This window comes from Cladophialophora bantiana, assembly GCF_000835475.1.
Source record: "Cladophialophora bantiana CBS 173.52 unplaced genomic scaffold supercont1.18, whole genome shotgun sequence".
Taxonomy (NCBI): domain Eukaryota; kingdom Fungi; phylum Ascomycota; class Eurotiomycetes; order Chaetothyriales; family Herpotrichiellaceae; genus Cladophialophora; species Cladophialophora bantiana.
The window spans coordinates 763,937-779,695 of NW_015971592.1; the positions used below are offsets into that span (position 1 = coordinate 763,937).

General features: G+C 51.0%; 7 protein-coding genes across 7 annotated transcripts; 4 read left to right on the forward strand and 3 right to left on the reverse strand.

Annotated features, from left to right (window-relative positions):
* Positions 1 to 126: 126 nt before the first annotated feature.
* Z519_10565 (uncharacterized protein) lies at positions 127 to 819 on the forward strand (the record flags this gene model as incomplete). The annotated part of the gene is made up of 1 exon (XM_016768281.1): positions 127 to 819. The coding sequence occupies one exon, from the start codon at positions 127 to 129 to the stop codon at positions 817 to 819; it is 693 nt and encodes a 230-aa protein (XP_016615749.1).
* Positions 820 to 824: 5 nt separating this feature from the next.
* Z519_10566 (uncharacterized protein) lies at positions 825 to 1,785 on the reverse strand (the record flags this gene model as incomplete). The annotated part of the gene is made up of 2 exons (XM_016768282.1): positions 825 to 1,526; positions 1,582 to 1,785. 2 exons carry the CDS (start codon positions 1,783 to 1,785, stop codon positions 825 to 827), a joined length of 906 nt encoding a protein of 301 aa, XP_016615750.1.
* A 391-nt stretch (positions 1,786 to 2,176) lies between these two features.
* On the forward strand, positions 2,177 to 3,077 carry Z519_10567 (uncharacterized protein; the record flags this gene model as incomplete). Its single annotated transcript, XM_016768283.1, has 3 exons — positions 2,177 to 2,386; positions 2,443 to 2,961; positions 3,012 to 3,077. 3 exons carry the CDS (start codon positions 2,177 to 2,179, stop codon positions 3,075 to 3,077), a joined length of 795 nt encoding a protein of 264 aa, XP_016615751.1.
* Positions 3,078 to 3,325: 248 nt separating this feature from the next.
* Z519_10568 (uncharacterized protein) lies at positions 3,326 to 4,114 on the reverse strand (the record flags this gene model as incomplete). Its single annotated transcript, XM_016768284.1, has 2 exons — positions 3,326 to 3,553; positions 3,605 to 4,114. 2 exons carry the CDS (start codon positions 4,112 to 4,114, stop codon positions 3,326 to 3,328), a joined length of 738 nt encoding a protein of 245 aa, XP_016615752.1.
* A 460-nt stretch (positions 4,115 to 4,574) lies between these two features.
* Positions 4,575 to 6,056, forward strand: Z519_10569 (glutamate 5-kinase; the record flags this gene model as incomplete). Its single annotated transcript, XM_016768285.1, has 2 exons — positions 4,575 to 4,835; positions 4,911 to 6,056. The coding sequence occupies 2 exons, from the start codon at positions 4,575 to 4,577 to the stop codon at positions 6,054 to 6,056; spliced, it is 1,407 nt and encodes a 468-aa protein (XP_016615753.1).
* Positions 6,057 to 6,557: 501 nt separating this feature from the next.
* Z519_10570 (uncharacterized protein) lies at positions 6,558 to 7,303 on the reverse strand (the record flags this gene model as incomplete). Its single annotated transcript, XM_016768286.1, has 2 exons — positions 6,558 to 6,787; positions 6,838 to 7,303. The coding sequence occupies 2 exons, from the start codon at positions 7,301 to 7,303 to the stop codon at positions 6,558 to 6,560; spliced, it is 696 nt and encodes a 231-aa protein (XP_016615754.1).
* A 3,594-nt stretch (positions 7,304 to 10,897) lies between these two features.
* Positions 10,898 to 14,485, forward strand: Z519_10571 (uncharacterized protein; the record flags this gene model as incomplete). The annotated part of the gene is made up of 1 exon (XM_016768287.1): positions 10,898 to 14,485. The coding sequence occupies one exon, from the start codon at positions 10,898 to 10,900 to the stop codon at positions 14,483 to 14,485; it is 3,588 nt and encodes a 1,195-aa protein (XP_016615755.1).
* Between the last annotated feature and the right edge of the window lie 1,274 nt (positions 14,486 to 15,759).

The window sequence follows — 15,759 nt, forward strand, 5'->3', positions numbered from 1 at the left end:
CACATGTTTCGTCATCGCTTCTTCTTTGGCCGGGATCTTCAGGCACAAATCTTCCCCAAACGATGTTCCTTTCTCAATTCATTCCCAACATGGCATTTTTGACGTCTCCCTAGGAGCTACAATACCATGAGCAGCAATGCCGCTGCTGCCTCCGAGTCGCAAACCGGCAGTGAAGACAACTCAGTTACAGCCAGTGCGCATTTCCAAACCACTCCACCCGGCATCCGCTACTTGCAATACTCGCTTGAAAAGGAGGTCGAATACCTTCCCCAAATTCGCGAATTGATCTCCAAAGACCTCTCCGAACCTTACAGCATATATGTCTACCGATATTTTCTCTATCAATGGCCCGAACTCTGTTTCATGGCCGTGGACGCCTTGGAAGACAACAAACTCGCCGGCGTGGTAATATGTAAACTGGAACCGCATCGAAGAGGACCGCTGAGGGGATATATTGCCATGCTAGCCACGAAGGACAAGTTCCGGGGCAAGGGCATCGCCACGACTCTTGTCAGCAAAGCGATCGATTCGATGATTGAGAAGGATGCGGACGAGATTGCGTTGGAAACCGAAGAGACGAATACCGCGGCCATGAAGCTGTACGAGCGACTAGGGTTTCTAAGAAGCAAGAAGCTGCACAGGTACTACATGAACGGGAACAGCGCGTATCGATTGCTGCTATACCTGAAAGAGGGAGTGGGCAGCATTGCAACAGAGGGCGAGTACAATGGCTCTGGTCTGGATGTGCAAGACGAGATGAGATATCCGCATCGCTATCAAGAATCTGCACAAGATGTATTCAGTCGTGGAATCGTTTGAATCATTTAGAGACAAGAGCCTATCCACTCCTCCCACCTTCTTACTCCTTTGCCCGCTTCTTCGCCTTTGACTGCTCCCCCTAGCACATCTATTTTAATACCATACTCTTCTGCCATCAACTCGAAGCTGAATTTGCCTTCGCCGCCGCAGCCTAAGATGTCTTCTTCGGGATTGACGTCGCTGTCTTGACCTACAGTGCCCAGTCCCTTGCTCCTCGACACGCGCACTCTTTCAATATCAGCTTGTAGGCGCTCCTTGACTGCACCTGTTGGCAAAGCGGTGAACAGGTCCTGCTTGTTCGCCGCGATAAGGACAGGTATCTCGGTCTTGGCCTTGCCACGAGTTTTTCGTCTCTGCAAGGATAGCAGTGTATCATGAAGATAAACAGCGGTGTCGCGAGAGATGGACGAGTCGCCGGCGTCCAGCACACTGGAGTCAACTACGAATATGACCCCGCGGAGGGCAGGGTTCTGAAGTTGTGACAGCGCTTGATCCGACCTCAATTTCCCATGGCCGGGGGTATCGATCATTACGTATGGAGTTGGTTGCTTGTCATTCAGGGTGACATCGTTATCGGAACGGTACTTATTGGACCCTAGGGGGATCGAGGGCGGAAGTAGTAAGCTGATGGGGGAGGAGACCTGAGAAATGCGGGTGAGGGCAGCCTCTGTCCGGGGGTCTTCTAGATTGGCGGATCGCCTTTGTAGCTAGAGATACTCTTAGCGAACTGAAATGATAAAAGACAGGCCGAGAAAATCTCACTAGAGAGACGAGGGAGGTCTTGCCTGCACCGCTAGGGCCAACAAGAAGGAAAGTCGGAACGACTTTGGCACGGGCAGTACGGGTGTAGAGGTAGAGGTGGACAAGTAGTGGGAGGGTTATCGCGACCAAGAATGCGATGAAGATGGCAACGGGGTCGCCAGACAAGAGCCTGGTAGCCCAGCTATCGGGAGAGGACCAGCCCATAGTAAACAAGAGCCGCATGAACCAAGGATTCTACAAGACGGCGCAGTCGAGGGAGAGCGTCGAAACATGACGCACATAAAGAGGCTGAGAATTGAGAATTACCACTGGCTGATCGGTGGGGAGGGCTAGTCTCGTGCCTTGCATGAGGCCTTCTGCTATGATTTGCGGTCTGGGCTGGGGGCGGCGGAGGGGTTAGTGAGGCTATTACTAGGCTGAGCCTCGACCTCCTCTAATTGCAAACTGCGCTTCCATTGTGAGTGAAAGGCCTCCGCAAGTGTATCGGAGTCCTTGTCACCGAACACTGATTTAAACACACTCTCCTCATATTCCCCTTTGCTCTTCTCTTTGTTCCCTTGTCGTTTTCTATTATCCTCTCAGCAGCGTCCACAATATGGTTCTACGGAGCATCTACCTCCTGGCTGCCGCCATCCTCCCGTTCGCCTGCGCTGATGTGCAAGTCATCGCTCCTGAACCGGGAGACACAATTACCGGACTCAATCTACAGATCCAATGGAAAGACTCAGGCAATTCACCACCTCTGTCCCAACTGGCTAATTACCAACTCTTCCTATGTGCGGGAGGAAACGATGAGTCCAGCTATGTGAGGGCAGGAACAAAGTTGAGGATTTGGATGCGAGGCTGACAGGGCATGCTTAGATCCCACTAGCAACACTTGTTCAAGAAGGTACCTACACGACTGGCAACTCGATCACTATCACTTTGCAACCGGGGACTGGCGCTGATGTGCCCAATGCCTATTTCTTGAAATTCGTGTCCGCTGCTACGGGAGGCACCGTCATCAACTTCTCCGATCGTTTCACCCTCAAAAGCATGACTGGCACGTTTCCAGCTGTGGTACAACAAGGCTTAAAGACCGTTTCTGGTACCGCAGGTCCAGCCGACGTCAACAACATTCAAGCCCCTCAAGCGGGTGCTGGCCAAAACACCCCGACTGTTGGAGATGGTGCCTATGACACCCCATACACAATGCAGACGGGGACAATTCGCTATGCTCCCATGCCTCCATTAGCCCAAACGAAGATCACTGCAAAGAACGCTTCTCCTCTATGGCCTACCAGCGCATACACTGTGTACCAGACCATTGCGGGCACCCCAAATGCTATCACAACCAACACCTTGCCTATTACATTCAGCGTTTCTAGTAGAGAGAATCCGGTAACATCTCCCCAAGTATGATTAAAGAGAATGCATGCTGACTTTTCAAGGCCGCTGCGGCTGGCCAACCCACTGACGCGGCAATGCAGAAGTTCCTCAACCGGTGGAAGGACTGAATGTGACGAAATAACATTAACACTATAGGAGTAAAGTATATTTGCATTAGAGGGGGGCGGGAGTGCAAAAGTTTGTGAATACTCAAAGCCAAGCCATTGAGGACGGAGTTTGGAAGGATCTGGGTATCCATTACGGAGTATATATTTATTGTGTGCCGTGTGTGTGGTTGGATGAGGATGAATTCTATGTCTGCCTCCAACGCCATGCTGAAAGATTCGTGAGTGCAACTGGAGTGTCACACCCACTGTCACCGGTATATTTCATCGAACGGTCTCGTGTCCCGAAAACAGCTGTCCCACACCTCATTGACTACCTTGACCGCCTGCACATCGTCTTTGCAATTCGGTCGACCCATGACCGAGATGATGGCTCTTCTTCGAACGCAATCTTGGTGGTGATTCGTGAAAGAAAGGATCTTATTTCGAAAGAACTCGTTGGCCCAGCGACATTCGCCGCTGAGGTTGCTGGCCCGGATCTGGGGGACCTCGTCAGCCTCAAATACTTTGCTAGTTTGACGGAAACCGACCTCGGAACATGCTGCGTGCCTCAAATCATCCTCGAGTGTCAAATTCGTCTTGAACCGCAAATGGTCATAGGCGTGCACCATCTCGTGTGCCAGAACATCTTCCAGGACGGACTTTTCCTGCACATAATTTGCACATATCTTGATCCCGTATTTATGATCAAAGCCACCTTGCATCGCCTCCTCCTCACCCTTACAGGTCCTGCAGTGGATATTGTGGGGTCCCAATTCACCGCCCAGTTTCTGGATATTCTCGTTCATGAATCGGATTATGGGAGAGAATTTTAATAGATAGTCCCGACTTTCTTCGCAACGTTTGCAATCGAAGGCGCTATATCGGTCGTCCGCATCGGCCCAGTACTTTTTGGAGCCTCCGGGGGACATGCGACCGGTGACCATGCGGAAGAAGTTAACTGAGCGATTCCACCAAGTATTGCTGGGGAGGAAGTCTGATCCATCTTGCTGAGGAGAGGGAGTAGAGGAGGAAGGAGTTGAGGCAGAGGAGTCTGCCATAACGAGGTAGCTTATTCTATAGGACAGAAGAAGAGCAAAGAGCGCGGCACGAAAACAGATCTATTAACACTCAATTATCTGTGAGTCAAGCTGAAGCTGAAGATGAAGCTGCAGACCAACAGGGAATCCTAGGTTCGTCCCCTCCCCGCCAAGCTCGCATCTGACTCGCGGAGCGCATTGCATCCACAAACACGGCGACTGGCGGTCAAATTTTCGGCGACGAATTATGATTCTCTGAACAGCCTTGTCTTCTTTTCTTGAAGGGCGTACGCCCCGAGTCTCTCTTTTCTTTCTTTTCCCTTCTTCTCAAAATGGTACGCTCCGATTTCGGCAATAGGGGTCTCAGCGTGGTGTTACAAATATCAATCCCGTCTTCGATACTGTAGGAAGCAGAAACAATGAGAGCTGGAAAGCATTTGACAATAGTCATCAAAATTGGTACAAAAGCTGTTCACCCGTCATGCCCTACTTATTTGGAGGAGAGACAGGGTTCAAGTTGAAAAGGACAAGGCTTACGGTGGCGCCGGAAATAGGTACATCCTCCATCGTCGATGAGACCACGCACGAACCCATCATTTCAATCCTCTCATTAATTGTTGAGACGGCTGTCACATTGAGAAGAGATGGCCATCGAGTCGTTATTGTCTCCTCTGGAGCTGTTGGCGTCGGCCTGCAGAGGATGAATATGTCCAAGAGACCGAAGCATCTTGCTCAAATCCAGGTAAGTTCGCGGGCGCGTTCTCCTTAATCTACCTTGATCTCTCGAAATTCCCTACCATGACAAAGGCTAAGTTAGGCGTGGCTATCCCGAAAGGCCCTCGCTGCTATTGGCCAATCTCGCCTCATGTCAATATGGGACTCCTTCTTCGCACACAAGAACCAGCCCGTCGCCCAGATCCTGATCACACGCAATGACATCGCCGATCGCTCTCAATACCTCAATGCACAGAACACCCTCGCCGAGACCCTCTCAATGGGGGTGATACCGATCGTCAACGAGAATGATACCTTGGCAGTGTCGGAGATCAAGTTTGGCGATAATGATACATTATCTGCCATTGCCGCCGCCATGGTCAATGCAGATTATTTGTTTTTGATGACTGACGTGGATTGCCTGTACGATAGGAACCCAAGGAAGTTCCCCGACGCGAAGCCCATTCTTGTGGTCGATGACATTGATGGTCTCCAAGCAGACGTCTCGTCAAAAGGGTCAGCCCTGGGAACAGGTGGTATGGCGACTAAGATCGTCGCTGCACGACTGGCAACAGCAACGGGCACGAGCACCATCATCACGAAGTCTTCAAAGCCAGGGAATATTGCGGCGATTATCCGTCACCTTCATCCACCTGTGGAGGTCGATAGTGAGACTGGTACTGTGCTCTCTGTACCAAGTATCCCGTCACCTTTGCATACACTCTTCTTACCGTCCCCGTCCCCAATCCGCAACCGCGCCTTTTGGATCCTTCACGGCTTAGCCCCCCACGGGACACTGTATATTGACCGAGGCGCCTCCATCGCCTTAGCAAATAAAGCTGGCCTATTACCCGTCGGGGTCGTTGATGTGGAAGGAACCTTCGCCCAGCAGGAAGCCGTCCGCCTGGTTGTGGTGGAAAAGACACCACTTGGTAGCTTGTCTCCCACAGGCAATTCTAACTCAATATCCATGCAGTTGGTATCGAGGGAAGAAGAGATCGGCAGAGCCGTGGTGAATTACTCTTCCTCCGAGATCGCAAGGATCAAACGGCTCAGGAGCTCCGAGATTAGGAATGTGCTGGGATATGCCGACAGCGAGTACGTTGCGTATCGGGAGAATGTAAGTTTGCATGCGAGTGCCAGTGGTGACAAAAGTAGGCCAGACACACCAAGTGGGCCGAGGACACCGACAAAGGAGAGGACGCCGGAGGCTAGCGAGGTGGATTTGAAGAGCTGGAAGAGAGAATGAAACATAGAGCAGTATGGCCGGACATCATTAAGCCTAAAAGGGTGTGGGTTCTCTTCGTGAGTGGGTTGAGCAGTATGAACATAGAATTCCGGTGTTGGCATTGGCGCGGAGTCATCGAGATATGTCGATACTCAGACCATCGTCATACTAGGTCAGCAAAAAGGTGCAGAATTCCATACATATCGTATCAGTGTAGGCCAAGTATCCTTGTTAAAGGAGTGGACTAAATTACAAAATCAACCACGATCGAACAACAATAAGAAGCAGAGCCGGCCTTGCAATTGCCTCGTAGTAATGGACAGTGCACAAGCTGAGACTTGTGACTGTCACTTGGGCCATAAGATACCCCGTGTAAGTTTTTTCGACAAAAGTCCACAGGAGTAAGAGACGTGGTCCATAAAGCCAATGCCCAACACAACAGACCTTAGCGAGAAACAGAAAACGAACAGCCATCGTATCTGGGATGTTACTCTAGATCACTATAGGCCTATCGGGGTATACCTACGTGATAAGCCCGCATTGTTTCCTACACGCTACAAACCCTTCCTGACTCCCTGTCCCAATGGCCGGGATATGCTGGCCTGTAGCTGTCCAGTTCCCCTTGGTGAGGTTGATGAACGGCATCACCTGCGTACTAATGTCTTGAGGCATCATGAAGAATGCCTGCGCAATGTTCAGTGTTCCCGGGTCGGCATCGTTGAGGAATGAGTAGAGTTGGGTGTTCCCGCAGCCTAGACGATCATCAGCAGAGGAGGAAGATCTTCAATATAGATAGACGCACCCATATTATACATAGTATGCACACTTGCCCGAGGAAAGATGGTCATCATCCCCGGCGTCAAGATTTGCTCCACAAGTCGAGCCCCGTTCTCTTGAACCATGTACGTGTGGGTCGTTCCGCTCACCGCAACAACGAGGTTGTCAGCTCGATGTAAGTGCGGAGCAAGCATCGCACATGGCCCCAGATTCAGTTGTGCCACCGTCGCCCCGACGGTTGAGAGGACGGGCCAGGTTGCGGCATTTGCGTTGCAGACACTCCCTGGCTTCCAGGAATACATCGGGTTGGTGGAGAAATTGTAGAGAAGCTGGTGGTCCGAAAGCATGTGGAGTCGGTCATTCATAGTCGCTGCCATCTTCAGATTCGCAACTAAGCTAGGATCCGACGTTTGATCGGCGGCAAAGATTGGCCGCGGTGTAATGAAAAGAAAGACGACGGACACGAACCCGACGTACGCTGAGAGAAACATCATTGGGCTTTTCCTGCAGACACAAATGCAGCTGATGTCGATTGTGGTTATAGTCGTCAAAATTGTCGCCAGAAGCAAGAGTGGGCCAGGGGACTCTTCAAAGCTTATGAACGATCTCGATATCCATCGGAATGCTTCGCTCCAGTCAGGAATGGTCGAGCAGAACCAGGAAATTAGGTCTAGGGATGACACAGACATAGGTTAGACCGTTCTTATGTGCTTTTCGTCCGAAACTTACGGCGGCCCAGACATCTGGATCTGTTTCCTTCCTCTCACGATTCTGTAGATGTCAGTCTTACGAACACTAAGCTATATCCCGCGCAAAAGTGCAATATTCGAAGCATTTTCCAGCCTAGTGGTGAAGGTCCACGAGACCTTATTAGAGAATTCCCTTTCCTTGTCCTCTTTCAGCAAATCAACTGATTTGATACCGACTCGAGTGCTCTCTTCCGTTCGCAACACATTCCCACTTGATTGTGCCTCGAATCATGGATCGAATGTCATCACTGATTCGATATGTTCGGGATGACCATGTTCATTCTGGGACGGCAGATCTAGACAAACAAATCTTGTGGAGAGACATTCAGCAAAACGGGTGAAATTAGCGGGTAATTGCATGGATTAGTACCGTGATCGTCTTCGAGCTCGAAGCGAATAGAAAAGAGTTCCAAGGAAATGGAGGCTGTTATCCTGTTCCGTGGCTGTGAGATGACTGGAAGAGAGCCGCGTGCGCAGAGAGACAAGTGAGGCCCTTGAATAAGTGGCAAAACATGGAACTCATTCTCGAATCATCGGCGGTCTGAATATTCGAGCGGTAGCGAAGATCCAGAGCAGAGTGGAAATCGCCGGAAAGAATCGATGATTTTAAATCATTTTCATCGACATTTGTAGGGGGCGTTTCCTCAAAATCTACTCGTAGCTCGGCACATTACGATGACCGCCGTGACTTGAAACCGTACCATCAAACCACATCGGGAGTCATGGTTTTCCTGTGTAGCAGGACCTGTTTGATACTATTGGAGACTGACGGAAGGAGGATGATTCCCTCTATTGTCGGCCAGCACTCACCTCGCGGGGTCATATCGTGTGAAGCTCTCAACCATTAAAAGTCGGTGAGGCTGTCAGTTGCGGTTTAGGATATGTGGCGGGTGCTCAAGTATCTCACCTGACCCACCGAACGTGAAGTATCCCATTTGCTCGACAATTTGCGGCAGTGTAGCTGCGACTTTGCACAACAGCACTACTATCGGTTGGATCTGGTCCAGAGGACACCCCGGTCGGCGCCACGAGGATCTTGGGCATTTGTCGCACAAAGAGATCTCTGTGCACTTGACCAAGAAGCTTCCAGAAGGATAGGTTCTTGCATGGGAGAAGAGGTAATTGTCATGCATGTTGAGAGCTGCATCCAAGACAAGGGACAAAACGGGTGACTGCAGAAAGAGGCGAGGTTGGACGCTCCCATTGATTGCATTTCTTCTGCTCCCCATTCGCGAACAGGATGACCCATCCAAGGCCGGGACCTGCATATCAAGGACGTTATCCCGCGTGTCCAACCTGCACATGGCAGGGACGCCGTTGACATCAAGTTGCACCGCTGAGCCAATGACGGCGCCAGTCCGGTTGGGATTGCCCTGGGGACACAGAGCCCGTCTCTTTCAAACGCAATAGATCCGTACCTGTTGATCCTTCTTGAGATGCAGCTTGGGATTATGACAATTTGCAACAAGATGTGGGATGTCGTCCTTTTGAGCATCACCGCCTTATCTACAAGTAAATATTGGTGTCCACCAGAAGAGGCTGGTAAGGGCGGTGGTGTGACAAGGGGAAGTCAACAGGGGAGAGTTAGGCTTTTTCGGACGAGGATAGGCTGAACAAAACTTGAAGGACGACGAGCCTGATAAACCAGGGTGGGCGTGGCATTCCCCCGCAAGGAACGATAGGCTCTCGGTTGGATGCAGGAGATCGCTGATTAAAAGTAAGTGGCCTATGGAATTGAGAGAGACGGGATCGCGAATGTGTTTGGATATTGAACAGCGCAGATGAGATTGATGAATTCATCGTGTCGTACTTAACAAGTGCCTAGTTATCATTTCCAGAGACGTGCTAGACGTTGGTGGTGATGGAATTCGGAGAGTCATGCACAGCTCGCACTGTTGTTGAGCGAGGAGACGACGCAGTGGAGGCAGAAGTCGCAGCTCCTGGTGCTCCTAACCCGAAGAAGCCAACCCAACTCGGACTTGGTGGGTGGAGTCGCTGTGAAAATCAGGGGTAGGGAGCCCAAGAGTGTCTTTCGGGTGCGTCTGGCTTGATTTTCGGCGCTGTAAGGTGAGTGGCTCGGTGACTCACTAAATGAGTTTGGCGCCTGCTACCACCGCAAGCTTATGCCTTGTGCCTGCAGCCCGGTCCCCTTTGGTGCCTGCGCTTGTCTCCTCGCCGCCGCCGCCCTTGGTATGGGAGAGACTTTAGAGTTCAACTCGAGCACTGGCACCCGGCCAAATCGGGGGTCACGGTCACCCTCAGGGATGAATTCACACACCTGGCGACTGAGGGAAACAACCACTTCCTACGAGCTGCTCTACCTAGGTAGACACCAAAGAAGCCATCCCTCTGGTTTCTTGCTGACCCTGCTAACGTCTTTGCATCCTGCTCAGCCTGCACCCTACCCGCCCGTCATCGCATCCCTGACTTCCTTGTCACCGGCGAGCCACTCAATTGATGCACCTCTCACTTCGACAACCTCCTCGATCAATGCTTGCCAACAGACGTCGACTCGATCCTCAGTTTCCCTAAGTCCCCCCCTTTGAAATACTACTATTGATTTGGACTCTTCGACCTCATCGCCTCTGTTTCGATTCTATATTTTCGAGACACTAAATCCTTCAAGAATCCCTCCATCACACCGCCCCCAACCTCGCTTGACTTCCCAGCAGTCCTATCTGTCGCGACCTCCCTCCGTTTCCGTCGCCGATCCGTTAGGAGCCAAAGCGACACGGTGGAATTTTGGCTGGGAGCATATCAGTAAAGACACAGGCATAGGAGAATCTGGCGACTTGTTGATACCATGGCAAGGTGATTACCACCATGTTCTGGTCCCAAGCGGAATTCCCAATCGCCGGATTTGCGGGACAAGTTAATGGTCTATGAATCTGCAACCCTCCACCCTTCCTGCTCGTCGGCCAGGTCCCTAAGATCAGTCTGGCCCTGACTTGAAAAGTGAATTCTGCCTCCAAGAGCGGGAAACAACGCGAACATACAGGCTACTGCACACGAACTCTTCGGAAGCGTTACATTCTAAACTAGGCCGACTTTGCATGCTGGCCGATATCTCCTTGATTCGCCAGTCGCGTTTTCAACCGCAGACAAAAACACCTTCCGGCTGCAGGTACACTCTGCAGAAAAGCGTTGCCGGCACGGCTGCTCGGGAATATCGATCCTGCACCCTGCAGTGTAGCCTTGGGGCTTCTCCAACTGTTGCGCCTCGACCTAGGTCGCTGGCTGCTGCTTCCTATCCACCCCTCGTCATCTATGTGCCAGCATCACCCCGGTACCTGAGCAAGTACGGGAATCTCTGGAGATTCCCAGCCTGCAAGAGCGATGGACACATCTGCAGACCCGGTCGTCCACAACAGCACACGTTCAAGGTCTAATTCGACATCATCTTCGCTGCCGACCGTCAGGAAACAAACTACTACCACTGCCATGAGGCAGCTAGATTCTCGAAATGCTCACTTGAGAACGAGGCCGAGGAGTCCAGAAAGCTCGGTACCTCCCAGTCGTTTTCGCTACGACAGAAGTCGTTCAAGAAGTCGCCCGGAGAATTCTCTGAGCCCGAATCTGAACATCAATCGCTGGTCGCATTCCACGTCCTCCAGTATATCGGGTATCGAGTCAGACACGATTCGCGCCCGCGCAAACACATCATCTCGGCGGATGAGTATAGGTCCCTTGTTGGTGTCATCATCCACGCCAGCGAAAACATCTATGCATACCCGGAGATCTTCCAGCCAGAGTTCTCAGGTGAGACAGGGTCTGGGCTCTGGATTCCTTCAAGTGGACAGGACTCGTGATGCTTCGCGAGATGTCAACTCAGTTGGTGTCTCTCCACATCTCACCCCGACATCTATGTTTAACCCCAGCGCCGGGGAGTACTTCGGCGAGACCTGGCAGAGTCGCAAGACCGGAAAGAATGGGGAAGCAGTTGCCGTCTCCGTCCATTATATGAGAACGAGTGCGCTGCCCAACATGAGATCCTCAGAGAGTGTTACAACTCAATATATGACACCAGTGTCTCGACCAAGCACGCGAGAGATGCAGCCTACAACTGCCGGTCGGGATGGATCGATCGATACTCCATCTCCGTCAAATCCACCTACTCGTGGAAGAAGTCATCGAAGTCCGACCCAAAAGACAATGCTTTCCAAGGCCCTTGCAGTAGCGAACAATGCTGTGTTACTTGACAACGCCCAGAATATCGAGGGCGCTATTGAAGCATATGCTGAAGCATGTGATCTGTTACAACAAGTTCTGATCCGGAGCTCGGTCCTCGACGATCGGAAAAGGCTGTCTGACATTCGAAATGCGTATTCGAAGAGAATAGCCGACCTTCACGATCTTGACGATTCCTTCTCCGAACTCATGGAGAAGGCCTTACCAGAAGATCCTCCTCTTGATGAAACTAACAACTCTTTCTTTACTAGTGATGGCGTTGAACCAGATACCACCGAGGTTTTGGAGTCTGTCCAGATACCCCCTAGACAAGAATCTCTACTTCCAGAAATATATGGTGGAGAATCATATCTCAAGGAGTCATCGAACCGCAAGAGGATACAGATACCCAGTCTTGCAGTTCCTATGGATGCGCAGTATATGCCGCCGCCTCTTTCGCCCAGAAGAGCGGCATCTCCCATCTCGGAACGAGATGCGAACACACCTCTGGCTACTAGGGGACCTGGTGAAATCCCCAAAGGTGCTCTCCATGCTCGAGAAGGTAGCACGGAATCGACTTCCTGGTTAGACACTCTCGAAGATGGCGACTCGTCAACTTCTCGGTCGTCTCGATTGTCATCTTTGGATTTCAGGATCCATAACGCTCATAACATTGTCGACGAGTTCGAAGCTGAATTCGATGCAGCAGCTCTTGACGCTGCTGTAGACGCTGCCTATGATGACAACCTGACAGAGGAGCCCACTCCGAGGCCGGATAAGGGCGTACGAGATTTCATTGACGATTTCGGCACTCCCGTACCCGCTTTGGAAACGACCTCCAAAGATCATTCCATTCTGTCATCTGATGTTGAATTGACTCGAGAGTATGATGAGGGCGATTCATCGGAGGAAGAGGAACGATTGCTAGAAGAGATGACGAAGGGATTTGTCTTTGATGATTTTTCCTTTGATAATAAATCAAAGTCGACCCTTCCTCGACAATCAGACTCGAGTACGTTTTCAGGCAGGACGTGGACAAGTTCACTTCCGTCAACAACTGCAACAAATAATACTACGTTGAGCACACTATCAGAATCGCAAGAGACTCCGGCAGAAACGTCCCCGCGACCAGTTCCCCCAGCCAAAGACGCTCCTTTGACGTCCCCTCAAAAGGCTGCCCTTCCCCAACCACCGCCACTGGCACTCCCAGCCCAACAATCCAGCATACCAGCCAGTGCAGAGAAGCATAGTGGACTGAATATTCGCGAAAGGAGATTCTCAGGTCGAAGTGGGGAGCAATTGAAGATCGAGACTTTTGCCCGACGAAACTCTTCGACCATTTCCATCAAGCCTATTGCGGCGCCTCTGCCCGTCCCAGAACTGGACGTTCCCGAGGAACAGCCAAAGATAATACAGACAGCCCCATCAGAATCCACAGTTCCCTCTCTGCCGCCCATTACGCCCATGACGACGTTGCCGGCCAATGACTCTGTCCAAAATGATTCTCCAGCCACGCCTGCCTTGACGCAAGGAGGTTCTCAAGGCAGCATCGAGGATTCCGCAGTCATGCCCCCGTCACCTGCGAAAGTGGGAAAAATGGGGGCCCCCGCGGCCGTCAAGAAGAATCTGTCGTCTTCGAGCTTGAGATTAAGAAATCTCTCGGTCGCAACGACAGAAACAAGTACAGAATCTCCTATCACACCGGTTAGCGCTGGTTTTGGAGAGAATAAAAAGGTTGTGCCGCCACTTCCATCAGCCGCGTTGCCGACACCATCAACAGCTGCTTTTGGCCCTCAACTCCTTCAGACTGGTGGGATGTACTTGTTCGATGATCTTACGGCCCCGGGTCCACCGAGGACTCCCAGGACCCCTGATGCTCCAAGCTTTTCTCCTCCTCAACTACTTGAGCCTTGCCCCGAATCTTTCCTTCTCCGTCCTTTCTGGCTGATGCGATGTTTGTATCAGACGCTTGCTCATCCTAATGGCGGATACCTTACCACGAAACTATTCATACCCCGGGATGTATGGAGGGTGAGGAACGTGAAACTCAAAGCTCTTGATGATAAAGTGTCACAGTGTGATCTGTTAACGGCAGCATTGCTCAAACTTGCCAAAGTCGATACTTTTGACGCTGACTCGGTTCTTGACGAGTTGCAGTCATTCGAAGTGGTTCTGGACCAGGTCCGAAGCACGTTGCAGAAGAAGATTGGCAGCGAGGTCGGCTTTTCGGGGTCATCCAGCCTTTTCAAGTCAGTTGGCGAAGATCAAGAGACCGGTAAATCTACCAGCACTGCTGCGAAATCTATCGCATCCAGCTGGCGCAAACTTCGGTCCAAATCAAGTGCCCCAGCTATGGGAAATCAGAGTGGGCAGAAGGACGGGTCTACGTCTAGTCCAAGCATGACCTCTTTACCGATGACTTCGTCTTCGTCTGTGCCTTCATCGCGGTCACATCTGAACCGCAAGATCGCACCGCCGCCTACACCGACACAGTTGACCAACGTTCAACCGGTCCTCGCGACCTACATGTCAAGCTTAGCACGCCTCTTTGACGCGGCGCAAGTGCTCGATGGAATCGCTCGACAAGTAGAAGACCCTGGACTGAAATGCAGTAACAAAACCCAAGTCGGGTTGGAGTTGGGTGTTAAGAATGCTGCGGAGTTCTTTGCATTCTTCATCATTCGGTTCGTGATGGCGGATTTGATGGTGATGGTCGACAAATTCCTGAAAAGAGGAAGTGAGTGGGTTCTGACTTGATGCGCTCCAGTTTCTGATGTTATGGAATATCTGTCTGTAATGCTATTTATCACGATGTTGCAGATGATTGTATGTTGCCTTCTAGCGGCATTGGCGGCGTTTTATAGTCCTTGTCCATGTTTCGCCTGATGCTTTTTTTCTTCTTGAGAGGAGTTTTCTATTTCTTCAGTATCTGGTTCGTTGTGTTTTATGATACCACCCATCGCCAGTGTTTCGTGGCAGAGGTCATGTGGAATAGCCCTAGAACAGAGAAGTCATCAGGACAGATAGATGGGTACGGATATCTAGTCATTGAGTCACGTAGATTGACGGACGAGGGACGATGTTGTCGAGATACCTAGAGAGCTTAGTATTGTATGGAATATGTGTACCTGGCATGCCGAATTGAAAAGTAACTAGCACACTCAAAAGACGTTGGCTGTTAGGACGGAGGTGGCCTTCGCTGGTAATGAGTATCCCGTTTTACCTTGGACAAGGCGGCCCCTGTCAAGCGTCCTACACTGTCAATTTACATTCGACATAGCGGTCGATTGGAAGTCCTTGCGCAAACTTGAGGTATGTTTACGCGACAGACTGTGCCAGTTATTTTTTAATCGGGCTTGCCAGCTTCTACCAAGTACGTCGATCTTGAGCCGCTTACGTTTCCTCCATGGAACCAGAATCGGTGCCAGGTGTGACCAATGAAGCATGCAACAGGGATTCCCTCGACTTCGCCCATATAGGGAACCCTGACGAGACCAAAGCTGAGATGACCCAGCGGCAGTACCAGTTGTCAATGTTGTCCAGAGCATGACAGCCAACGGACCCCAAGCTCTTAGCTTGAGTTGTAGAAACCGATATTGATACCATTAACCACATATAGAGCAGCAAATCCTTATCTAATTCTCTTTCTCGTTGACGCGAAAGGCGATAAACCAGGCAGCTGAGTTTTTCGCGCAACCCAGTTGGCTGTATTCATACGCATGCATTTACCAACCATTCCATCATCAGTTGCCGTTGTCACTGCATCATCCATTCCTCAGATAAATGGCCTCCGTATCTTTACTACAGCCCGCCAGGCCGCCGTGATTGAAAATGCCGTCGACACAATGCTCGCCAATTTAATCTTGGTCGAATCCATGTGGAAACTCTAGAGAACAGGGCTTCCGAAGCGAATTAGCGTCCTCCGAAACTCTTTGCTCCCTATCCTGACCCCTCCTGTAAAGTCCAGGAAAGAAATCTCGCAGAACGTCATCCACATCTTTGTTGCCATACTGAAGCCAATCTTCCTGAAT